The sequence below is a fragment of the Macrobrachium nipponense genome, chromosome 13, assembly GCF_015104395.2.
Source record: "Macrobrachium nipponense isolate FS-2020 chromosome 13, ASM1510439v2, whole genome shotgun sequence".
NCBI lineage: Eukaryota > Metazoa > Arthropoda > Malacostraca > Decapoda > Palaemonidae > Macrobrachium > Macrobrachium nipponense.
The window spans coordinates 92,912,600-92,939,671 of record NC_087206.1 but is presented as its reverse complement, the minus strand read 5'-3'; the positions used below and the strand labels follow the sequence as shown (position 1 = coordinate 92,939,671).

The following is a 27,072-nucleotide window of genomic DNA, read 5'->3' as shown; positions in this document are numbered from 1 at the left end:
ATCGAAAACCAGGAAGCCAAAAAATTCCCCATCTTCCGTTCAATCGTGTGTTTTTCATTCTATGGCTGATCACCAAACGTTCTGAATGCAGAGTGTTCCTAGGTCTTTCATCCATAAAAAAGAAAGAAACCTTGAAAGAACATAACCAGGTGTGAAAAGTGCTTTGGTTCTCACCCCTCAAATCAGTGCAGAAATAAGCACGTTTGTCAGGAGGTTAATTGCAAGATGCCAGACAACCATCATACTCTATTCGTGCTGCTTGCCTAGCTGCGTCAAGCCTGGTTTATGGTCTTGTTGATTGCGAGAAACTCCGTCATCATCTAGGCCAGAACACAATGAGACCTAGTCATACAGCCTTCATGAAAAGGAAAGGGAATTTTTTTGATGTTTCAGTTCTTTATGATTTGGGAGCCACTGTCTCACAGATTCTGAACTCGGTGGCAAGGGAAGCTTGTATCAAACCAGTATCCAGAATCAAGAACTTAATGATGAGGGACTGCTGGGGAGAGCCAGCCACAAGATTGGGGACCGGCTGATCTGTACAGCATCCCACTCTACGATGCAGAAGGTAACTTCGTGACTGCAGTTGATTGCATTGGTGTCGATTATATTGGTGAACTTGATGGAGGCAGTTATCATGTAGCTGCTGACATGTTCAAAGAAGATGTCGATCCATCAGAACTTTTAGAGCCTGTTCACGGTGACATCGAGTTGCTCATCGGAGACAATCATGCCAGCATATTTCCGGCCAGCGAACGGTGAAGACAAGAGAAAACCAAAAAACCTTGTTTTAGCTGAGACTAAACTTCGGGTTCATTCTACACGGTTCTCACGAGACATTTTTTGCCGCCAATTCTCATGAACCAAGTGTGATGCTGTCGGAGCTCCTCAACAGAAAGATTTCTGCTGTTCTTCTGCAGTCAACGTCATCAGTTGCAGTAAGTCATGCTGAACGGCTGAAAGGGGAAGTTTCCACAGATAAAGCCCGGAGCAATGGCTCCGTGCAGCAGGTTGCAGAAAATGGCGGACAGTCTGTTCTTTCAATAAAGACCAGTGCTGAGACTGTGTTTGATCGTATGTGTGAAGTAGAGGATGGTCCGGTTTGTCATCGGTGCGACGCGGTCGGTATAAACTCAGAAGAGGAGCGAAGAGTACAGACATACAAGTGTTGTCTCACCTACGACCCTGAACAGAAGATATTCGTTTGCAAGTTACCATGGAAGGAAAGCTTCCGTTACCTTGTCGGACATCGACCTATTTGCCCCTCAAACGCCTAAATTCGTTAACACGTACCATGTCCAGAAACGAAGCTTTAAAGAACTGGTATGTAGAAGAATTTGAAAAGTTGATCAACGACGGCTATATGACAGAGGTTACAGCTGAGGAGGATGTGCAGTGGAAATCGAATGGTGGCAAAGTTACTACATCTGTCATTTCGCACACTTTAATGAGCATAGTTCCTCAACCCCACTCAGAATCATATTTGATGCAAGTGTTCCATTTAAAGGCAAGGCTATAAACTCCTTGTGGGAACCACCACCAAATTTGATTCCACCAATTCCAACCCTGCTGTTAAGGTTCCAGGAAAGAAAAATACCGGTTGCAATGGACATAAGTAAAGCATACTTCACTGTTCACCTGAGACAGAAGAATCTCATCTGCACCGCCTTTTGTGGAATCAACTGGACAAGGAAAAAGAAGTAAAGACGCTGCGATTACTACGAAACTCCTGGGGAACTACTCCGGCAGGTGGTATATGCAGTGTAGCAATGCTCATCATAGCTGAGAAATTCAAGGACAAGTACCCACAGGTATACGAATTCGTAAAATCGAACTTGTATGTTGATGATGGTACTACAAGTGTTGATGATGTTTCCACGGCATTACAACTTGCTAAGGAACTCAACATTGTCCTTAGTGAGGCATCCTTCATCATAAAGCATTTCATGATCGGTGGAAGGGAAGTGATATTGATGCCGACATAAAGAAGTGCCCGGATGTACCTGACAATGTGCGACGGACACCAGAGCAGGAAAGGATCCTGGGTATAATATATCATTCTACAAACGATGAAATTTCCATTTCAGGTAGGATTAACTTCTCAAAGAAAAGGAGAGGCATTAGATCAGAGGAAGATATCAGTTTAGAAGACTTTGATGATGCCTTCCCTGATACTTTCAGTCGAAGAAATTATCTACAGATCATAGCAACCATCTATGATCCGACGGGACTTGCAACTCCGGTTACCATCTGCCTGAAGCACGAACTAGGTCAAATATTCCGCCTCAAACAGGAATGGGATGATCCGATTCTAGATGGTAATGATGACCTACCTACAACCCGCAGTCGGTGTAAAGAAGTGATTCGTTCGATCTACGGTCTAAAAGAAGTCAGGTTTGTTCGCTGTCTTACACCGGAACTAAGCAGGTTGGCAACCCCCCACCCCCAAACCCCCCCACCCTCTAGTAATTTTTTTGTGATAGTTCTCAGACTGCCTATGGATGTGTCGCGTACTACAACTGGAAGTTGGAAAATGGCGAGCGAGCATCTGTTCTTGCCATGTCAAAGGCAGAACCTTGGCCACAAATTCCGACGTTAACGATCCCCCGTGGTGAGTTACTTGGATGTCTGCTGGGTGCCAGAATGCAACAGACTATTGTCAAAAAATCAAGCTTCATTTTTGAAAGGGTAATGCTGCTAACTGACAGCACCATAGTTCTGGGACAACTGCGTCATGAGCCCTACAAGTTCAACATGTGGACAGCCAGCCGTATCAGTGAAATACAAACTCTGACTGATATTCGCGATTGGTACCATGTGGACTCTGGAAACAACGTTGCCGATGATGCGTCACGCGGTCTTAACCCATCTGAAATGGGAAAGGATTACAGATGGCAAAAAGGTCCAGACTTCATGAAGAAGGACATCAACGAATGGCCAGTCAAACATTCAAATGAAGTTCATGCGAAAAAAGAAGATCTGGACATAAGAATAAAAGATCCACGGATGACCATTGGAAGATGCAAGTCACTATGTGTCCAGATTGATGGTGAAACAAATGAAGATTATTCAGTTATTCTTGATATCCTAAAAACATTTAACATAACAGTTGACAAAAATGACAGCCTGATGAAGATTAAACGTCGCATCTCTAGAATCATAAGATTTATGGAAAATGCTTCACAATTTTTCAGAGATCGACTGAAGAGAACAGTGAAGACTACTCCAGTTGCCATCAGTAGTATGACGAAAGCAGAACGTTCGAGATGGTTTGCTGAAATGATACATTTGTGCCTACCAAGCGTGAGTTAGTAATATCAAACTTTTTTCATATTCAACAGGCTCAGCAGTCGCTACCGTCAGATGTGGAACATAAGCTAAAGTCACTGAACCCAATACTGGATGCCGACGGTGTGTGGAGAGCACTAGGTCGTACTGGTGCTGCTCTATCAAACCCGCCTGTGATTATACCATACTCTGAACCCTTTGCAGAGATCTTGGTGCATAAATGTCACCAACCGCAGCACTCTGGTGCGGATACTACTCTTGCCCTAGTACGTGAGCAGTTCTGGATCCTCAACGGTAAACGGTTCGTCAGCAAATTTGTGTCGCAGTGCCCATATTGTCGCTTTCTACGGAAGAAGATCGCCCAAGTAGAGATCGCTCCTCGTAAGGTGGAACAACTCGTGCGATCACCAGTATTCGAGCATGTGGTCATTGACATAGCTGGTCCGTTCAATACCATCGCAGATCGCCGCGAGACGAGAAATTACCGGGTAAATTCTGGTAAAGCCTGGATTCTGGTCATCGTGTGTCGTGCGTCTGGTGCGGCCCACATAGAGGTCCTTGAAGGTTACGATACCAACTGCTTCCTTGCAGGTTTCGATGCTTTCACTAGAATCCGCGGAAAACCCACGTCTGTGACTGCAGATCTTGGTTCGCAAATCCGTGTTGCTGCAAACGTCATGGAGAGCCTTTGGAACCATACCAAGATAGCAAAGATTCAGACAAATCCTGAAACTACAACAACCTGGCACTTCGTACCATCTGGAGCTCATTCGTCAGTCGGACAAGCTGAGAGGATGATCAGAACTGTGAAGAATACTTTAGAAGCTGTCACTGCTTCGAGAAAACCTGAATTTACCAAGTTGCGTTTGCAGAGACTAATGTACAGTGTTGCTGATATGATAAATGATAGGCCTTTAGGTGTTCATAGAAATAATGTTGCCAAATTAGACGCTGTGAGATTACTACGTCCAAATGACCTTATTTTGGGTAGATCAAGCGGTGATATCAGTGAACTTTCGAGTTGGCTAAAACACCTGAGCAAATAGAGTACACAAAAATACTCGCACTGAATGAACTTTTTTTAAATCATTGGTGGAAAATATGGTATGATCAAATTTTTCCAGCTCTTCTTCCCAGAGAAAAGTGGTCAGATTCCAACCGGGGAGTAGAGATAAATGATATTGTAATAATCAGAGATACTAATCCCGTGCGTAACAAGTGGCATTGGGGCGAAGTTGTTTCTGAAAACAAGTCGTCTGATAATATAACACGTTCAGTATCGGTGCGGTATAAGTCTGATGAAAAATCTAAGTTTGTCACTAAGTCGGTCAGAGATTTGGTTGTCATTCTGAGGAACATGAACGTACTGATTTGTAGACATTTACAGTAACATACGTGTGATTTTCAGTTGCATATAACGTAAAATTTTGTTACAAAAAGTGCAATTTCATCTAATTGAGTACTTTTCTATATGTTGTCGTTTTGTTTCATGTTCTTATTAAGTAAAAAAAAAAGTAAAAAAAAATAAAAATAAATTAAAAATGCAAAAAAAAAAAAAAAATTCAAGTTCCTGTTTCTTGCTTATTTATCAAATGAGATAAAGTTTTATCTATAATTCTAGTATGTAAAATTTGTTGCAAAAAAGGTTCAAAAACGTTGGATTTTAAATATTCATGAAAAAACGTGTATAATTTATAACAGAGCAAAAATTAACCCGAGATAAAGCTCCGGAGTGTAAACAGACACGAATCGCGTCTTCTATTTCCATTATTGAACTAGCCAATTATAAAATTTGGGGTCGTTTAGTTGCCAAACTAGGTACTGGACGAATTCTTTAACAAGCGAAAATCTGCCCAAAGAATCGTTGTTTTACACTTGATCTTGAGGCCTGGAGCTGGGCGGTTCTCTTTCGAGATCGCCATTAATAATTTAGAATAAGACTGCGCCCTCCAACTAAATAGCTTGGAGTAAGTAACTGGATTGATTGATCAATTCCATTTGTAATTTACTGGTCGATTCATATTCAAATTTGTTACTTCTGTTTTGATTGGTTTTGTTGTAATATACTTATTATTGTTTTTTTTTGTAAGTTGTAATGTTAAGTGTAATTTTTAATTTAATTTAGTCTGTTGACATTTCTCTGTAAAGTAGGATAAAAATATTATTGTAATTATTTAATTTGCAGAATGAAATGTCTGTAACGACTTCAACGTCGTGACGTTACATGCCTCGTTCGTATGGTTGGTTGAGGTGTCAATGGTCTTGAATATGATTGTTGGCAGGCGCAAGCCCCTGCAGTTGCGCTACATATGTTATGAACTCTTAGAGATGGTAATGAGTTCAGAGGTTCTTTAATCCACTTCTAAAGTCCTTACCACTATGGTAATGAGTAGGACTCATAACCAGAGCATCAACAACCCAAAGTATTTCCTCAAAGAGAAGGATACAGAGACTAAACATATACTTAATTATTTATTACAACAAAAAGGTCTTATCATTACAAAGAAATCCCTTGAAAGCTGTACTTTAGGGAAGAAAGAGCAAACAAAACTCACAATTACAAAAAAATCCAAAAATACATTCGCCTAGCTAACTATCATACTAAAGTAAAAGAAAAAGTTACTAGGGGGGGGGGAGAAAGAAAACACAGATGCACTGGTCGTTACGAAAGTAAGAGACAAAGTAAGAAAAATAGCCTTAAACCTAATCCAGAACCACACATTCGAATAAGCGTACATTAGGACTATGAAACATAATTATCTTGTAGTCAAGAAAAATTAACTATCACTCCATATTCCAGTGCTTCATAGTAAATCGTCTCTTTAATATTAGCGCGAAGTCTCGTCTTCAACGGTTAACTCCAATTGTGTCACTAAGGATGAAACACCCAACTCAGGTCGTCTATAAGAGAGAATATTTATAGTAAATACACACAGGGTCTGGGATCTTACCCTCTTCTTCGACCCTGGGAGGCCTCTTTACGACTCCAGAGGTTCAGCTAACTGAGGGCAAGGGCAAATGACGGGCGAGGTTCGCCTCCAAAAGTACATCAAGCAAGTTAGGGCATCACAACCCCGAAGTATACGTCTTGTAAAGGAAGAGCGTCACACGATTTCTTTACACAGACCGCGAAGGACGTCTACAAAAAGTACTGTTCGTAGGGGGATGAAAAGGAACACCTCCAAGATGCCAATAGCTTCACAAAGTCGAGGACGTCTTCAGAACATCAGAGAATTTACCACAAAAAGCCGTCAGGAAAAATATAGGAGCTGATAACCTCTCTACAGGGAGCCGTTAACTAACTCTTCATCACTCCGCAAGTTCCCATATCAGAAGCGGAGATGAAAACAAAACGGGTCACAAACAGTCGAAACACCGTCAACCATGAAAAGAAAAACATTTACAAGGGTTAATTACCAATTAAAACTATAACTACCCTTAGAGGGGGGGAGGTAAAAACCCCAAGTCCAACCTTCAAACGACATATATAAATAAACTGGACAAAAACAAACAGAAATTTACTTTAATGTGTGAAGTCAAAAGCATAACTACAATATAAAAGTTTACCAAATATATTAATTCCATTACACCTCCCCACCAAAAAGGAAAAAAAATTATCTAAAAGAAAAATTTTTTTTTTTTTAAGAATTCAAAAATTAAATAAAATTACCTTAAAGATTACTTTAACTTTTTATCAAAGCAAGAAACAAATTAAGTGAACTCCTGAAAAAAATAATGGTTGTCATTACGGAAAAATCATTCTATTGTAAAGGACCTAGACAAAACGTCGGGAACTATATTGTCTCTACCTGGTATATGCCGTATCTCGAGATCATACTCTTGGAGAGTCAAACTCCACCTAAGAATTCGCATATTTTTATCTTTGAAACGTTGGATAAAGACTAAGGGGTTGTGGTCTGTATAAACTATAATAGGAGAGTTAGAATTACTTAAATAAACATTAAAATGGGCCAATGCCTTTATTAGACACAATGCCTCTTTTTCTATTGTAGAATATTTTCCTTCTGCTGGCGACAATTTCTTGGAGAAGTAGCACGGGTGTAGTGTTTTTGTGTCATCCTCTTGCAACAGAACAGCACCAAGTCCCAAATCGCTGGCATCGGTACCTAACCTGAAAGGCAATTTGAAATTTGGGGATCGCAACAAAGGGTAACTAATTAAGGTAGCTTTCAGTTTTTCGAAAGCCTCCTGACATTCAGGAGACCAAATAAATTTGACACCTTTCTTTAACAAGTTTGTGAGCGGGTTGGCTATGTCAGAAAAATTGCAAATGAATCGGCGATAATAGCCGACCATACCAAGGAAACGCCTAACGCCCCTTTTATTAAGAGGTGCTGGAAAATCTGCAACTGCCTCCACATTAGCCTTCTTGGGTTGGGGGCCGGACCTTTACCCAGGCCCACCTCATGACCGAGGTAAATTACCTTTGCTTGAGCGAAATCACTCTTTTTAAGATTTACCACTAGGCCAGCCTTCCGCAACACCTGAAACAAAGCTCTCAATCTTTTAAGATGAGTCTTCCAATCATCACTATAAATGATAAGGTCATCTATATAGACAACACAACCTTCCAAATTTTGGGTTATGTAATTCATCAGCCTCTGGAATGTGGCAGCCGCATTCTTCATTCCGAATGGCATCACCTTGCATTCGAAAAGGCCGTCACCTGTCACAAAGGCCGAAATCTGTCTCGCTCGGGGGGAAAGACCCACCTGCCAATAGCCTTTCAAAAGATCCAATTTTGTCAAAAACTTTGCAGACCCAACACGATCAATACAGTCTTCCACCCTGGGTAGAGGAAAGGAGTCAGTCGTAGTTACTGCATTCACCTTTCGGTAATCGAAGCACAGACGGTTTTGTCCGCCTTCCTTCTTAACTAGCACCACAGGTGAACTCCACGGACTACTGCTAGGTTCAATTATTAAATCATTGTCTAGCATGTATCGCACTTCCTCTTTCACTATGTCTCTCTTTATTGGGTTAAGTCGGTAGGGGCACTGCTTAATGGGTTTTGCATCCCCCACATCCACATCATGTTCGAGGACGTGTTTCTACCTGGAGTGTCCCTGAAAAATATCTCTATATTCATTGATCAGGTTAATTAATGATACAGGAACCCCCATGCCGGGATCCAAGTGCTGAAATTTAATTTGCAGATTATTTAAAATTTCAGAATTGCTACTCAATGCATCGGGTGTAACAGATAATTTATTACTAACTACAGACTCTACTGTATTTACCTCTGTGTCTACTTCTACATTGACTAAAGTGACGGGGTCCACGTCTGCATCTTCAGCTAATTCTACATCTCTACTTATATAAGGTTTGAGCATATTAATATGACATACTCTAGTTTTCTTCCTTTTACCTGGGGTCTCTATCAAATAATTCACGTCATTATATTTCTTCAGAACCTTCCAGGGCCCTGAAAACTGTGCCCTCAAAGGATTTCCTGGGAAGGGCAACAAAACTAGAACACTATCTCCAGGTTTAAACACCCTTTTTTGAGTCCCAACATCGTATCTGTTTTTCATCACCTCCTGGCTTTCTGCTAAATTCTCTTTAGCAAACTCCCATGCCTCTCTTAGTTTCTCCTGAAGCCCTGACAAATAATCAAGAATGTTGACCTCGGGAGTCTCCCCCTCCAGATGTTCACGTACAACCTCCAAAGGGCCGTGCACACAATGCCCAAAAACAAGCTCGAAAGGAGAGTATCCCAAAGCTTCATTTGGAACGGAACGAATAGCGAATAAGGCATACGGGACCTCCTCATCCCACTCTCTTCCTGACTCCATACAAAACTTTTTCAAAACAGACTTCAGGGTCTGGTGAAACCTTTCCACCTGGCCCTGACTCTCAGGGTGATACGGAGAAGAAGTAATGTGTTTTATCCCTAATTCAGACATTTTATTCTTAAAATATTTGCTGGTGAAATTAGTAGCACAGTCAGATTGCAAAGTGCGAGGTATGCCAAACTTAGTAAAGAAGCTAATCAAATTATCCACAATCTTTTCACTCCGAATACTCCTCAGGGGGACAGCCTCCGGGAAGCGAGTCATCCTATCCACAATTGTCAACAAATACTCATTGCCCCCGCGCGTCCGCGGGAGAGGACCCACAACGTCGATCACCACCTCTCTAAAAGGCTCTCCAACTGAAGGTATGGGAATAAGTGGGGCTTTAGGTATCTTCTGGTTAGGCTTCCCCACCAACTGACAAACCCTGCAAGACAGCACATAGTGCTTTACATCTCGGCGCATTCGGGCCAATAAAAATACCGTGCAACCTTCTGAAACTTTTTTCTGACTCCGATGCCCAGCAAGATTGTTTTCATGAGCCAATGACAAAATTTCATTCCTATATTTCTCAGGAACTACCAACTGACGGGAAACCTCTACCTGATCAGCAGGTGCATCAGCTGACCTACTAACCCTGTAGAGTAAACCTCTCTCTTTACAGAATACTGGCTTCGATAAATCATTACTATCACTACTAATAAATTCATGAAATTCAACAGTTTGGGCTTTTCTAAAAGCCTTGGAATCCCACTCTACGTCTCGAAAAGTAAGTGTACTATTTGTCACAAAGTCATTCTTAAGTTCATCAATCACATCCAAATCCAAATCAACCTCGGCCAGGTCAACCTCTTTTGCCTTTGACCTCGTTATTACCGAGATAGGTTTACAAATATCACTCATAGGACAGTGGTCGTCCCCTACTCCGACCACAGACAGAATTGGAAAGATACAAGCTTCATCAGTAATGGACAAATCATTAGCAAAAATTAAATCTATCTTAGGAATTGGCAAACTATCAACAACCGCCAATTTTACTTCACCTGAAAAATAATTAGTATTTAGATAAAAGGTTTCTAGTGGGTATGAATCCACTGTATTCGGGAAACCACCCAATACTACATACTCATCATTCTTATAAACATATCCATCCGGGACAGACCCTCGTAAAATTAATGACTGAGCAGCCCCAGTATCTCTCAATACTTTAATTTTTGTCCCAATCTGTTTAGTTTCATCCGTGAAAATAAATCCGTCCGTTATGTACTTACGAAATCTAAGTCATCTAGATTCGTCCTCCCTAGGCGGTTTATCTGCTGTTACAACACTGACAGGTTTCGGGTTTCTTTCGAAATATTTCTTTCTCGAGAAACATTGAGACTCCACATGACCCCTCCTACTGCACCAAAAACAAACTATTCCTGATTCTATAGCCTTAGTGTTGTTACCCACGTTCCTACTAGTATTGACATAACTACGAGAACTAACACTATTTACACTACTAGTTTTATTATCATAATTACTATTATTCTTATTACTCGTATTCCTGTCAAAATCGGGTTTGTAAGACTCCTGTTGTCTGTTCTGGTTATTCCTTCTCCAACTACCATTGAAAAATTTCCTATTGTTTATAGATACTTCCCTTGTTAACTTTTCCTGTTTGTGGGTGAGAGAGTACTCGTCCGACGCAATAGCGATCTCCTGTAATGAGTCCAGTTTTAATTCATCCAAATGTATTTTTAACTCCCTAGTCACAGTCCTTTTAAATTCTTCTATCAAAATCAATTCCTTTAATTTAGAAAAATTGTCAATATCCTTAGACTTCAACCAGTCCTCACAAAACTGTTCCTTCTGCCTCGCAAATTCTACAAATGTCATCACTGGCTCTTTCTTGAAATTGCGAAATTTCTGCCTATAAGCTTCAGGAACTAAATCATAGGCCTTGAGAATTATGGCTTTCACTGTGTCATAATCGTTGCAAAGATCTTCATTAAGTGTATTATATACACGCTGAGCCTTCCCTTTCAAACGACATTGTATCATAGTGGTCCACATATCTTTCGGCCAAACCAACCTTTTAGCTATCCTCTCAAAAGAAGTGAAAAATTCTGGGACATCTTCCTCATTGAACAATGGTACTAACTTTAATTAAAATTACCCACAGAGCCACTACTATTACTATTATTATCACTATTATTGTTACCCATTCTACGCAAGATAATCTCGTGTTCCCTTTCTTTAGCTTTTTCTTCTGCTTGAAACTGCATAGCTTTTAACTCCAACTCTTTAATTTTCGCTTCCTCCCTCAAAATACTGAGTCTCAACTCACTTACCTGATGAATGTTACTTTCATCTAGTTCCCGGTTTCCATCGTTAGTAACGTTGCCCTGTTCTTGATTTTTGTTCATATCCGAGACACTCACCTTCCCTTGGTACTCTTTAGCAGCTTTCAGCACTTCTTTGAGTAACTGTCCTTTACGAATTTCTGCTGGCAGTTCCAAACGCAAAAACTGAGACAAAAACCACAACTCCTCACGTTTCAAATCAAAAATATTTTCTTCCCAATCAGGATTACTGAAAAATTCGGCCGCAGCCTCCTCAACTTGAAACTCGAAATAAGGCATATTCTAAGTTAAATGGGGAAAGAGAGAGAGGGAGAAAATAAAACTCCTATCACTTAAAAGCCTATCAAGCAAACCTATCCTTTTCCCACCTTTCTCTGCACTCCTCCTCGAGAAAACCCTCTGAATGTCAATGTCTGGTAGTAGATCCTGTTAAACGGTCGCCAATTATGTTATGAACTCTTAGAGATGGTAATGAGTTCAGAGGTTCTTTAATCCACTTCTAAAGTCCTTACCACTATGGTAATGAGTAGGACTCATAACCAGAGCATCAACAACCCAAAGTATTTCCTCAAAGAGAAGGATACAGAGACTAAACATATACTTAATTATTTATTACAACAAAAAGGTCTTATCATTACAAAGAAATCCCTTGAAAGCTGTACTTTAGGGAAGAAAGAGCAAAACAAAACTCACAATTACAAAAAAATCCAAAAATACATTCGCCTAGCTAACTATCATACTAAAGTAAAAGAAAAAGTTACTAGGGGAGATAGAAAACACAGATGCACTGGTCGTTACGAAAGTAAGAGACAAAGTAAGAAAAATAGCCTTAAACCTAATCAAACCACACATTCGAATAAGCGTACATTAGGACTATGAAACATAATTATCTTGTAGTCAAGAAAAATTAACTATCACTCCACTATTCCAGTGCTTCATAGTAAATCGTCTCTTTAATATTAGCGCGAAGTCTCGTCTTCAACGGTTAACTCCAATTGTGTCACTAAGGATGAAACACCCAACTCAGGTCGTCTATAAGAGAGAATATTTATAGTAAATACACACAGGGTCTGGGATCTTACCCTCTTCTTCGACCCTGGGAGGCCTCTTTACGACTCCAGAGGTTCAGCTAACTGAGGGCAAGGGCAAATGACGGGCGAGGTTCGCCTCCAAAAGTACATCAAGCAAGTTAGGGCATCACAACCCCGAAGTATACGTCTTGTAAAGGAAGAGCGTCACACGATTTCTTTACACAGACCGCAGAGACGTCTACAAAAAGTACTGTTCGTAGGGGGATGAAAAGGAACACCTCCAAGATGCCAATAGCTTCACAAAGTCGAGGACGTCTTCAGAACATCAGAGTAATTTACCACAAGCCGTCAGGAAAAATATAGGAGCTGATAACCTCTCTACAGGGAGCCGTTAACTAACTCTTCATCACTCCGCAAGTTCCCATATCAGAAGCGGAGATGAAAACAAAACGGGTCACAAACAGTCGAAACACCGTCAACCATGAAAAGAAAAACATTTACAAGGGTTAATTACCAATTAAAACTATAACTACCCTTAGAGGGGGGGAGGTAAAAACCCCAAGTCCAACCTTCAAACGACATATATAAATAAACTGGACAAAAACAAACAGAAATTTACTTTAATGTGTGAAGTCAAAAGCATAACTACAATATAAAAGTTTACCAAATATATTAATTCCATTACAATATCAAGAGCACATTGTTGACATGTGTCCCTCAGTATAATAATGAACAGGGTGGTTGACCACTCGAAATTGAACCTTGTATTACACATGAAGTAGAGTGTGTGTTTATATATATATATATATATATATAATATATATATATATATATAGTATATATTTAGATATATATATATATATATATATATATATATATATATAATATATATATATATATATATATATATATATATATATATATTATATATATATAACCACTTCATGTGTAATGCAAGGTTCAATTTCGAGTTGTCAACCACCCTGTTCATTATTCTATTTAGGGGCACGTGCCAACCATGTGTTCTTGATATCATAACGGGAATTTTAGTTTATTTGTCCCTTTCTTTATCTATAATGATCTGCCCAGCAAGACTTTGATCACCGGTGAGTTAAAGAGTATAGTTACGTTTTAGTCTCATCTTACCTTCAATACCACTATGTTCTTTTTCTCAAAATTAGCAAAGATCGCTTGAACTAGAGAGGTACAAGCAATTTTATCCGTTCACCATGACTTCAGCAATTATTCCAACCTACATTACGAAAATTTCAAATCAGATCTCTCTTGTCGCCAATGATAACATTTCTTTCACCATGATGCCGCTACTACGCTGCCTTACAAAAATGTTATCACAACTGACCTCGATTTTGTTATTATTGTTCTGCCGCAATCTGGTATCTCCTAGGTCGCTGGGTCCCTGATGTCGAGACAGGACCGAACCTCTTCAACTCTGTTATTTTAAGTAGAATATAAGGCAATGGGAACTCTGAACCTTTGGTTTCTGTGAGAATTCCCTTAGTAACAAATGAAGAAAGGTGTTCAAGGAACTTGCTCATCTCATCAGAATCGACTGGTCTGTGACTTTCAAAGAGAGACCTTTGGCGAAGGAGCCTTTGAGAAGGTCTAAGGAGATCGTTAGTCATCTTGGGCTATCAGGCTTCACTTCGAGTGGAACCACTAAATACTTACCAACTTTAAGTTCCTTCAAACAAATGCCGATGGGAGATGCAATCAGATGCCTTTGCCAAGAGGAGAAAAAATAATATAAGATGAAACAAGAAAATTGCAACGGAAAATAGGTAGAATTTTAACTATGGATAAAGTATGGGGGATAGTGCCGCCAATACACCTCATTCGGTGCAATGTAGGTATTACTTAAGGTTCTTTGCAGTCCCTTTGGCCCCTAGCTGCAACTACTTTTATTCCTTTTTGTACCTCCGTTCATATTCTCTTTCATCTATCTTAATGCCCACCCTCTCCTAACAATTGTTTCATAGTGCAACTGCTTTGAGGTTTTCCTCTTGTAACACCTTAGAAACCTTTTACTGTTAATTTCCGTTTCAGCTGTGAATGGGTTTAGTTGTCACAGATCTATATAAATCAAACTTACAGATTGTCATTTCAAAGTATGCTGTAATCCTGATTGGAAAAGCAGAATATTACAGGCCCAATTAGAAAAGCAATTAAGTGCGGGAAAAGAAATACAGAAGTAATGAAAAAAAACAGGAAGAAAGTTCCACACATGGAAATTGAAAGGAAGAGAAACCACTGAAGATATGTAGTAACTTCTCCTTTAATTTAGCTTTCCAATGAATACTGATAAACAGATTTGACCCTTTCAGATGAGGAATCTCCTGTAACCTTTGACGCAAATCTTCTCCTACGCCTAAAGCTTTTTTTAACCTGTATATTTCCATAATACCAAAAATATTATTTCTATTTTTAACGAGAGGAAGTAATCAGAATCAGCAAAAATGTTTGAAAACACGACAATATCATGTCAAGGCTTTAGAAACAAATGATAAATAAGATTATGATAAGATGAGAAAAATTAAGCAGAAAAACTAACGAAGGCAGGGAAGAATGTTTTGATTAAATTCTCTCGATAAGAATCAAGATGATAACTCAACATAACGACATGATGATCTTTGTCACTTTATGTTTCTTATCTAGAGAAAAAATTAACATAAACCAATTCCAACGTCATCTTTGTTTCTGTTCGTTTATTTCCTATTTGGTAAGGTTGATAATCTTGCTCTGGGTAAATATTAACCGAAGAAGCCTCCAATACCGTCCTCGGGTTAAAATACGAAATATATGGGAAAAACAAGAAACATGGAGGTAGTGTATGAGGAAAAGAAAATTCACACTATATTGAGAGTGGGCGTTCGAACTATTGGGAGAATGATTTAATACAAAAATAGATTTCTCGGGCTTACTTCAATGCTCCGTCAATAATGGACAGCATTTCCTAAGTGTGTTAAAAGCTTTCCTTAAAAATGCACCCGTACCACTGGTCATTATTTTAGGCGTCGTAAAACTGTTAGAATACTCATCGTATGATATGAAATTATTCATGATGCACCATCCGAAAAAAAAAAAACATAACAGCCAGACCTCTTAAATTGGAAATAGCTCTTAAGGTTTTTGTTTCTTTGAATACGGAATAGAACAAAAAATTTAGGCCAAAGGCCAAGTAATGGGAACTATGAGCCCATTCAGCGCTGAAAGAGAAAGAGAAATTGAGAGTAAAACGGGTTTAAAGGCATAAAAGGAGGAAAACCTCACATTTGACTACGAGAGAATATGAACGGAGATACAGTAGAAGGGACGAAAGCCTCAAGTGATGTCTACAGCGCACTGCGTGAGGATCACTGACGGCACTAATCCCCCCTACGGAGGTTTATTTAGATGGAGTAACTATAGCTGGTTCACTTAAGGTAGAGTTTTGGGTGAGCCCTATGCCTACGAGACCTTTATTTGGCAGGCGCTGATTGGCTGGGAGCTGCCTACCTCCCGGTACCAGCCAATCACCTGCCGCCAAACAAACGTCTCTCAAGAATACGGCTCATCCAAGAATCTATACCTTAAGTGAACCAGCTATAGGATTTGCACCTTCGCCCCGGTTAGGGAATTCTACACTCCTGATCACTTCCGTAACTGATAACCTTGTTTCTGTTCCCTTTACTTTGCCTGGGCACATTTAAATTTGCTGGTGGTGGTACTTTCAAGGGGCATATAAATTTCCGGACGGCCTCGTTTTGCCATTAGAAGTGATCACCTTTCCATAGTGAGAAAGAAAAACTCTTTGCTAACCGACAAAATCTTTTCAGCAATTTGTCTAAAATGGTTCAGTTCTGCCGCTTTGGTCCTCAAGACCTAAATTTCATAATAAATCAATCAATCAATCAATCAATCTAAAATGGTTCAGGAACTTACAGGAGCCAAAATGGGCCTCCAAAAAATATCTGCTGTCCAAGATAGAGTCGGACTTTTTTCCAACTATGATAAGGCTTCCAAGAGATTTATTTGAGTAATACTTTACCTTTTTATTTTCCCTTAGACTTATTTCAAAAGGTAAACTTCATGAAAAATCAAAATGTAATCGTAGACAAAATGAAAACAGTGATTCGTCACGTTATATCTAACTGATTAGTGAACGAAAAGAACTAAAATCTTACTGCAATTAATAAGATATAATTTTTTCTAGTTTCTCCTCGTTTAGGTGTGTACTGAAAGATTCTTTTGCTATCAAGACTGCATAATTGAAACTTTTTGAAAAAATTCTGTGCAAGAATCAAAGATTCGCAGCTGTTCTTCCGAGAGCAACTGCAGCTTCCTGAGTGACAGGAGCGAGAACAGATGTTTCACCTGTCAGCTAACGGCAGCTGCCACAGGAACGAATTGACCAGACATCTCAACAACAGCAAAAGCAAAAAGATAAACAAGAAATCTCTCAAGAAACAGTAAACAATTGATAGTGATTTCGTTACATACTTCAACTGAGGTCGACCGTAAGAGCTAACTGATCTCTCTCTCTCTCTCTCTCTCTCTCTCTCTCTCTCTCTCTCTCTCTCTCTCTCTCTCTCTCTCTCTCTCTCTCTCCATTAAATTAGGTCAAGCTCATAATAAATAGTTTTTATATATAGCTGATTATTTCGCTACCAAATTGCTAGGCACATCATTGTGTGTGAATTATTTGTACAAATCTGAATTAATGAAAACTAAGAGAATGACCATTTTCATTCTTTCTTCTAAATTCTTAAAAAAGATTTGAACTGGGCAATAAAATACCCTTGCAAACTCTAATGCCAGATTAAAACAAAACTGTTGCATAGAATTACAGTAAATATGAACACGTAACAATGATTATATTTATGTAACCACCACCAGGCGTGATACTACACTGAAAGGGAAGTACACAGCTTGACAAATCGGGTGGCACCAAATGACTAACAAAGTGTGATCCTCTGTCATTTAGGACACATACCTAGCTAAGCTGGCCCGCTGGTATAGTAGTTAGTGATGTAAATGGCCCCTCAGATTTTGCGGGTTCGCGACTTCATATACATGTGTATGGGTGTGTGTGTGTGTGTATTTATACATATCACACACCTTACAGAAAAGGCTCTTATCAGCCTTAGAAAAAACACATGCATATATATTTGTGTATAGACGATCCCTACAGATGACAGCATTTTTATTATTCCTTTCTTTTGTTCAATCACCAACTGTTGAGACACTTTCGTTTGCACAGCAAAGAGAGAAAACTTCCCCCTCGCATCCAATGTGCTATTCCCGAGCGAGCCTGAGTTCTTTAGTCCAAATTTTGTTAATCCTTTTGGGTTTCTGTTGACCGATATAGTGTAGTATGTACCTGGCAGTTAAACTATTGTGGTGGGCTGCAAGCGGGTTGAAGAAAGGTAATAGATGTCAAAAGGAATATATATTATATATATATATATATATATATATATATATATATATATATATATACCCTACACCATTCCTTTTGACATATATATATATATATATATATATATATATATATATATATATATATGTGTGTGTGTGTGTGTGTGTGTTTGTGCGCAGGCGCGTGCGTGTGTATTTGCGTATATATGAGAAGCGTAACATCACGATAATCACGGCAAGTAGTGGACAAACTGGCGCCAGGTCTACAATTTCTGCTGATAATTTATCGGATAACGTATGAGGTGGTGGACAAATGCGCATCGATCACGTTTGGTATTGCGTGAAGAAACAGGCGGTCAGAGCGAGAGAGAAAGAGAGAGAGAGAGAGCGCAATCAGTTGCTCGTTATCTAGAATCTTTGTGATTAATATCATATCCTTCTGAGCTGCTGCTCAGCTGCTGTTGTTTGCCTAAATTAATTTAATCCTTGCCAGCAATTTCTAGAGGCAACCAAGTGATCTCATCGATATTTTTTATTTTTATATGATTGAAATAACATCAATAGCTTATTGGATAAGAGAGATGAGAATATGAAGTTAAGGGTCATTGAGTCATTGAATATCGTTCTACAGAAAAACCACTATTTTATCCTACATTCATTCTGTTGGTTCATCGCAATTAAATCCGTCGTCAATAAGCAAAGGTTCGGTGGTGGCCCATGTTGCTGGTACCTATAACGCTGCCAGCCGTACGATTATGCCTAACTTTAACTTTAAAGTAAATAATAACTACAGAGGCTATAGGTCTGCAATCTGGCGTGTATGATGGTTTGAGGGTAGATGATTAACAGACCAGTTTGGAAGCCTCTACCCTCAGTAGTTTTTGAAATCTGAGGGCGGGCGGACGGACAGACACTTTTCTTTTACTGTACGGTAGACCACTTCATCGTTATCTGCTATCCTTGAATTTCTGATAGAAAGAGTTTGTTAAGAGTAAAGTTCAAAATGATGAACTGCTGTCGCGTAAGTGTGAATCACGTATACGTATTCCAGACGCCCGCTCAATTTTGAGGAAAGATAAAAAGAGAGTTGGAAAAAGTGGAAGGCAAAATAAGCGAACCTGTGTACTCTTAGGAGGATTTTCTTCGGCATTTAATCTCGTTATCGCTGGCGTTATCATTTTGTATTTGCTAAGACTATTCTCTTTCTGTTCTTGTTGAGCGTCAAGATTCGTGTTTTTTTTTTTTTTACCGCATAGCGATTCGTTCAAGCATGCAGTGTTATGCAATCATTCTTTTTTTCTTAGAATCTTGACGGACTGGAGTTCACTTTAGAACCTGTATTAAACGTTCTATGTTCCGGGAAAAGGTAAACATTTCAGCTACACGACACAATCATACAATTGGAGAAAAAGCCACACGTTGACATAAGCACCCCAACCAATCCACTATGCCACATCTTCCCATATTTTGCTGTGTGGAAATTGATACGTACAGTACAATTAGCTCAATTTTAGCTGAAACCTCAAAATTTAGAATGACCAACTGAAACTTTGGGAATATGTAGAGGGGATTTGTGTCATCTTTATCCAAAAAGTCCCAAAAAATCCAGTGACGAGTTTTCGAGTTATGGCCACAAAATGGCAGCCATTTTGTTTTTTTCAGTTTTTCTCATTTATTGCTCCTAAAAGGTAAAAAAGTAAAATTGGTAGATGTAATATATATTATTTTGTATTATATGGTAGTTTTAGAAGCTATTTGGATATAAAAATTTCGGTAAGTTTTACAAGTATTGACAAATTTCATCAGTACTAAATACATCAGTGTGAAATTATGGGCCTTTATTTTAAAAAAATTCTGTTACTCGTAGTTGACAGGAATATTCCTATTCCTACTATTGGAAAAATAATTGGTATATCAAAATTTTTACCTAAATAAACAATCTGTAGAATCTTCTTGTCTTTCAAATGACACCAAAATGACACTTCTAGAACGCACCATTACGGGGAGACCTTTGTTTGAATGCATGTACTTCAATTGGTGCCATTAGTAATTACCTAGTTCCTATCATATAATCGTCAACATTTTGCTGTTGAAGACATTCATAGATCACATGCTTATGACATTATAATTAGTTGAGGATAAATTCTAGGTCACATAACCACAATTACCATAAAAATTATGTAGTGAACTGAGCTTATAACTGGTAACTGCTTGCAATACAATACAATGTGGAAAAAAATTATCAAAATTAGTTTTCAACTTACAGCTGTACAGACAAAAAATAACTTCAACTTGATGAAACTCCATTTTAACGCACAAGGGATTATGCATTAAATTAATATTACGCTAAAACAAAAATATGAATCATTCTTTATTATTTCTCGTAAATTATTTCCTTTCCTTTTTCTGTAAGGGTTGAGAATAGTCTTCGTTTTCAGTTTCGCTATGTTCTTCTACATATCCATCTATATCTCCTTCTTTATCTTCATTAAATGAACATTGATTATTGCACCCATGCCCAGCACAATACCCACACATATGTGTACAAGGGAGTCCACTTCTCCTGCACTCGCAGTTCAGTTCACAACCTTTTCTACAATTACAAGTTATAAGATTAAGTAGAGAATGTGGTACGGGCTCTTTAAGCGATGTTACTGGTCTTAGTCGGTCATTTTCTAACTTCCAACCCCAGTCACTGAGGTCTAGAGTAATCCCTTGCCAATGTTGTACATGATGGAAGGTACGATAAGAATGTTGGCGTGCTGCTCCTGATGTTGGAGGAAGTGTAGCTAGATCAAATTTGGCATGTACAGGCTGTTTAGCTATCGTCCTTAAGTAATTAAAGTACCTTTGTTTATCAAGACTACCTTCTGGCTTTCCTCCATACAGGACAAGAAGAAATGCTTCTCCAGCAACAGCTATATCATCTGCAGAGGCCTGGGGGTCATAAAAAATTTGCATCTTGTGACTTAGTACAGGATCCTCCTGTAATCTTTTATAAGGAACCCTTTTACCCTTGCGATACAGAGCAGAGGTTGTATCGCAACCTGTTATTGCATGCAGGAAGAGCAAGCTGTCAGTCATGTTCCCCATTTTGCTCTGAATTCTTTCACTGCTGAATATTTTATCAGGATGTGCTTTGTTTGCTGGGATCATCATTTTGATATCAGTCTGAGGTTTGGCAATTGCAATTAAGAGGACAAGAAGATCAGTGTCCTCCCCCACAATAACTGATTCCTGTCCTGAATCTCGTAAATGAGATGTTGTTGTTACTATCAATCTGTCAGCATCTGCCTCTGCCTGATGGACCTTACAGCCAGCAGCTTCCAGATGGGTATATAAGAGTTTGATCAATCCTATCTTGTTTTTGATATATCCTAAGAACTCCTGCTGAGACACCGGGACTTGTATGTGGCTTTCTACAGCTATAACTCTAGATGATTGTGTCCTTCCTCGACGAAAGTGTTCTTCATCTTTTGTACTGTGAGTGTCATAGCCATCAAATACTGTGTGAGCGTTCCTGTACTTCTGTTTAATGAACGACGTATACTGAGAACATATCTGACTGAATGTAGCAGGACGTTGCCACATAACATGATGAAGAAGGTACCCACCATCTAAAATATACACTGCTCCAGCTGGAGGAACATTTTCACAGGGTGCCAATGCCTCTATGACTGGTACAAGAGCAGATTTTTTTGCTTTTTTCATAGAAAAATCACCAAAGAGGGAAGGTGGTTGAGGTGCAAGTTCAAATCCCAGATATGATGCAAGGTCAGAATCACTTCTAGCAACACATATAATTCGATGGAATAACTGGTTTGCATTGACAGTAATCTGTGTAACATTAATCATAATTGAGTTTGTCACAGATGACAACTACCTGATGTTGTTTCTTCGCTGTAGGTGAATATCTCTGAATGTTTTTCCTTCCATCATTTTCATTGATGCTCTTCCAACTGTATAGGCTTCATCACAATTCACTTTTTCATTGGCAACAATACCACTCGATATGGAGATTAGGATAGATGTTGGTCGGTTGTATGGGTTGTGTACAGCCAACCAATCTTTGAAGGTATTCATGTCACGAAGGTCAATATGCTATTCTGAAGTGGTAGCAGTAACTCCACTAACAGAATCAACAGCATTAATGATACTGGCTGTTGTGGGCATTGACTTAACCCATTTAGCGATAACTGATGGCGTTATTCCACGTCCTCAGGTGAGACCTCCAGATGTTTTGATGGAACGCATGAGGACTTGCTCAGTTGTCATATCGGTCCAGATCCGTGACCAGAATGTGTCAGATCTTCTAATTGTGAAATTTCCCTCTGTTGCAAACTTTTCAAACTCCTCTGGTTTCATGACTTTTTCCAGTTTATGCATTTGCTGTAGATAGACTTGAGCAGACTTTGCATAATTCAGGTATCCTGCTGCATGCAAGTAAGGTAGCATGAGTTTTACACTGTATAGGTGAAGATTCCAATCACCACAACGCTCTGCCCTTATAAAGAGTTTCACAATTGTAATACACCTAAAATACCATACCCATAGCTTTTTGGTTCTCCCACGTGAGTCAACATCTGTAAGCTTCATTTCAAGTTAATTCATGATGGACTTTACAGCACTTGAATTTGCTGTTACCTCCAGTGTTTCAGTGTTGTCAAACAAAGACATGCAGCAGGTTTGTAAGTCTTTCTTAAGGGTCTCATTAACCGAAGATGACTCCAACAATAGTACTGCTAATGCAAGTTGAGTAAGGAAATGAGCTCGAAGACTCCTGGCATAAGCAGTAAGGAAATGAGCTCGAAGACTCCTGGCATAAGCACATCCAGTCATCATATGAACAACACTGTTCTTTGCATACACTGTCTCCCACAGTTCTTCAAAGCCACTTCCAGCCATTATGGTCCCTACAGCTCCTAAAAATAACATAAGAAGATGAAACCCTCCAAGGCGTACAGTGACACGGGAAAGAGGGCTACTGGGACCAGCAGCAAGAACCATATCACAAGCTTTAGAGTAAAGTGTTTGTTGGTCAAAGGTTACCATGACAGTACACTGTCCACTTTTTAGACCTTCTTCTGCAGCATTCTGGAGGCAAGTGTAAATCGTAGAAGGGTTGGTAGGATCAAGATTAACAAATGGTACATGTAGTACAACTGATGTCTTGTAAGATGAGCTTTTACTGTATATCTTGCTCATAAATCCACTTCAATTCGGGCATGGGAGACCTTGAAGCCATGTGCTACATATCCACAATGTGTCAAGTTGTTGGGCTAGTTTGACACTTGCAGGTTCTTGTACAAGTGTTTCTATGTCTTCAGCAGTCAAAAGTGAATAGCCCTTTGTCATAGGCATATGGTACACAATTAATTTGCAAAGTCCCTGAATTGCTAATGCCTCACTGCCAATTCTCTCAGCCCTGGGAATGGGCGTGTTTTCATGAACTTGATCTGCTGGTGTCACACACACTTGATTCCTCCCATTGAGTGGAATAAATGATGACCATATAAAGTTGCAACATTATAGTCAGTATTATCATATACAAATTGGGTATATGACCGCGGATCTACTGCAGTTGATGGGTTCATTGTAGCTGACGCTTCATACAGCAATACTTCTCTATATGGGGCACAGAAACCTAGGTTAGAAACGATGTCAATCAGTACTCTTGATCCGTACTTTCTGCGTAGATGAACACCCAGACCAGTTTGTATGGGCGAGACAAATGATCTAGGACGAACAGCAGCAATGATAGCATGCTGTATACTGATTGACTTTCATTGTGTTTGATTATCATTTTTTTCGGTTTCAAGATTCCATCAATTAACATACGAAGATAATCTGGAACAAGCTCACAATTTCCAGAAATTACTTGCTCTGCTGGAGGGAACACCTCACAATTGTAAGCTTTTGAACGAATGTCATTTTGAATTATCAGAGCAGCAGTTTCTATCAGTCTTCTAGCATCTTCAGCAGGATCACTTTTTCGTGCATCATACCATTCATCCGTTAAAATATCTTTCATACATTCAGCGAAACACACCACTCCACTCTTACCTATCTTATCAACTATAGTTATTTGATTTCCATAATGTTCTTGAGTTTCTTCTTCAAGTATTGATTACCGTAATTAATACCAGCGTTTTCATAGGTACTCATAATTGACATTAATTCATCAATAGATACTGGCATTCATCATTTTCTTCCAAATACTTGCACAGTTTGATAAATGCTATTGACTTTTCCTTATCCATTTTTCGTCCCTGTACTGTAGCTGTTCCTGGCTTTGCACTGCCTGGCCTCAAGAAGTATTTGTAGCATGTCCCTCAGCTGCGACAAGGTCAATGAAATTGGACACTCGGAGAAGAACCTCTCTCCCCCAGTTATCATTTGTGCGAATGTTGTTAACAAATTCTAGTGTTTCCACGACACTAAACTCATAAGAAGTTGTCTTCCTAAATTTTCTCACATCCACAGCAATTTTCTTCTCGCAAAATATACAATGGGATTTAAAATCGAACTCTTGCCTGATTTCATGGGTCGTGTGAACTTTTCTAGGTGCGGACTCCAAGCGACGTGTGTAGTCTTTTCTAAGTTTCACATGGACAACACCGGAGCTCTTGTTTTTCAGTAATTCTTTTACATTGACCTCTTTTGAAGTACTACTCTCAATTATTTTATCCAAACCTCTAATGACGCGCACAGTTTCACCAAAACAGTAATTACCAGTGGGCTCGCGCAATATGCAAAATTTCGATTTGTCTTCCATTTTTGTGCCTTTTCAATAGCTGAATTCGCTGTTTCACTCTACCTGAAAAAAAGAGAAACGTTAATGATCATACAGTACTAAACATTTTATAGTATGTATGTATTATATATTATACTGATTTGTTACATACACGGAAAAAAGTACGCCTGCAGATGTTAATATATAAAATAATATATAAAATTATATATAAGGATATATATATATATAGATATAATATATATTATATAATATATATACATATATATATACAAATAAAGGTTTTTTTGCCACGAAGAAAAAAAATGAAAAAACGAGTTAGCCGAGTACTTTCGGTCCTATTCGGACCCTCAGTAAAGGGTCCGAATAGGACCGAAAGTACTCGGCTAACTCGTTTTTTCATTTTTTTCCTTCGTGGCAAAAAAACCTTTATTTATACATAGCATCACGTTTTATATACTTCGTGATCAAGTTACACATATATACATATATATATATATATATATATGTATATATATAGATAATATATATATATATATATATATATATTATATATATTATATATATATATATATATATATATATATTCAAACAAAGATACTACAGCAGTGACATGTCATAGAAATGTCATTTTGGTGTCATTTAAATGACAAGAAAATTCCGCAGATGATTTATATAGATAATAATTTTGATATACCAATTATTTTTCCAATAGCACGAACGGGAATATTCCTGTCAACTGCTAGTAACGGAAATATTTAAAAATAAAGGCACATAATTTCACATAATTGCTGTTAGTACTCAAGAAATTTATATAAATAGCTTCTACAAGTATCATATAATAAAAACCTGATGTGTATTTCATTTACAAATTCAATATTTTACCCTTTAGGAGCAATAAATGAGAGAGACTGAAAATTCCAAAATGGCCGCCATTTTGTGGCCTTAACTCAAAAACCCGTCACTGGAATTTTGGGGACTTTTTGGATGAAGATAACACAATTCACCTCTACATATTCCCAAAGTTTCAGTTTGTCATTCTAAATTTTGAGGTTAAACCCTAATTGCACTGTACTAATGAAAGAGTTCATAAAATTTGTCCGCCTTCATCCGGATAGCTTTTGAATTTACTTTCTTTTTTTTTCCTGTGTCCTATTCCCGTTTACTCTTCAAGTGCCTGGTCTATATAGTTTCATTAGACGTTAAGGATTCTCGGGCATTCCATTGAGGGGTGAGAGATGTGTATTTCTGGTGATAGAAGTTCACTCTCGACGTGGTTCAGAAGTTACGTAAAGCCGTTGGCCCCGTTGCTTGATAAACAACTGGTTCCATGCAACGTAAAAACGCCATACAAACAAACATTAGTATATAAGCCCCATCTTCCTTTTCTACTCCTTTTTTTTTTTCCTTCAGGTCACTTGTTCCATCTGCCTTTGCTAATAAGAATGCTGCATGACTACATGGAAATTATAAAGACATTTTGTATTCCTGTAATGAAAACTAGGAGGTTTATATTGAATTGGGTCATTTATGGACGTGAGGGGAAACAGTAGGTTTGTAAGTTATACAGCCATGTCCTTTGCAGTAGAACTGGAAAGTTTATATATCATGTTCCCATCATTTCCACCGTCCTTTGTAACATATGTTATATTTTCTGTACATTGTCCACTGCATGAATTCTAGAGTAATAGCATGAATTGCTGTAGTAAATAATTTTCTATTAATTAGGTGTAATTGTAATTGGCTTCGGATTTCCATTATATGTAATATATATATATATATATATATATATATATATATATATATATATATATATATATATATAGATATATATATATATATATATATATATATATATATATATGTATACGTATATGTGTGTGTGTTTTGTATGAGTCGTTTCATAGCACCTATATATATATATATATATATATATATATATATATATATATATATATATATATATATATATATATTATATATATGGACATGGGAAGTGTTGCTGTCAACCAACATAGAACAAGGAGCTGTAGGAGACGTCTTGAACTATTTGTCCGTTTGTTAAACAATCTGACATTTCGAGGAAACAGCCTCATTTTCAAATCTGAAAGCTGAAAGGCAGCGGTGTTTCTTACGTTCTGTCTGTTAAGTCTTGTTTTTTAATTTATTAATTTTTTTGATTTGTAAATTTCTTAATTCCGAGTCTTTTTTAGAATTTTTATATAATTGTAATTTTTTTTCAGCTTTGAAAATGACGACTCTTTCAGCTCCTTGTCGGTAAAGTTACTGAAGTCCACGAGAGGACGAAATTATTATCAACTAACATAATTCCCCTTCGGTTAACATATATGAAAATATATTAATTCCGAGGTAGAGCGAATTGGATATTAAAGGACATTTGCAGCTTAGAGCATGTATATGAATCA

The 27,072-nt window shown here is 38.3% G+C and overlaps 1 protein-coding gene across 1 annotated transcript; it reads left to right on the top strand.

Moving 5' to 3' along the window:
- The first annotated feature begins 1,294 nt into the window (after positions 1–1,294).
- Positions 1,295–7,424, top strand: LOC135225391 (uncharacterized). The gene is made up of 7 exons (XM_064264726.1): positions 1,295–1,507; positions 1,692–1,917; positions 2,088–2,394; positions 2,484–3,303; positions 3,342–4,287; positions 4,413–4,651; positions 7,302–7,424. The coding sequence occupies exons 1-7, from the start codon at positions 1,295–1,297 to the stop codon at positions 7,422–7,424; spliced, it is 2,874 nt and encodes a 957-aa protein (XP_064120796.1).
- Positions 7,425–27,072: the final 19,648 nt, after the last annotated feature.

Bases quoted from the DNA above. Each gene is read 5' to 3' on its own strand.
- LOC135225391 (XM_064264726.1), top strand. From the start codon at position 1,295: ATGTCCAGAAACGAAGCTTTAAAGAACTGGTATGTAGAAGAATTTGAA. The intron at 1,508-1,691 runs GCAAGGCTATAA...CAACTGGACAAG, and splicing joins TGCAAGTGTTCCATTTAAAG to GAAAAAGAAGTAAAGACGCT. The intron at 1,918-2,087 runs GTGAGGCATCCT...TTTCCATTTCAG, and splicing joins GGAACTCAACATTGTCCTTA to GTAGGATTAACTTCTCAAAG.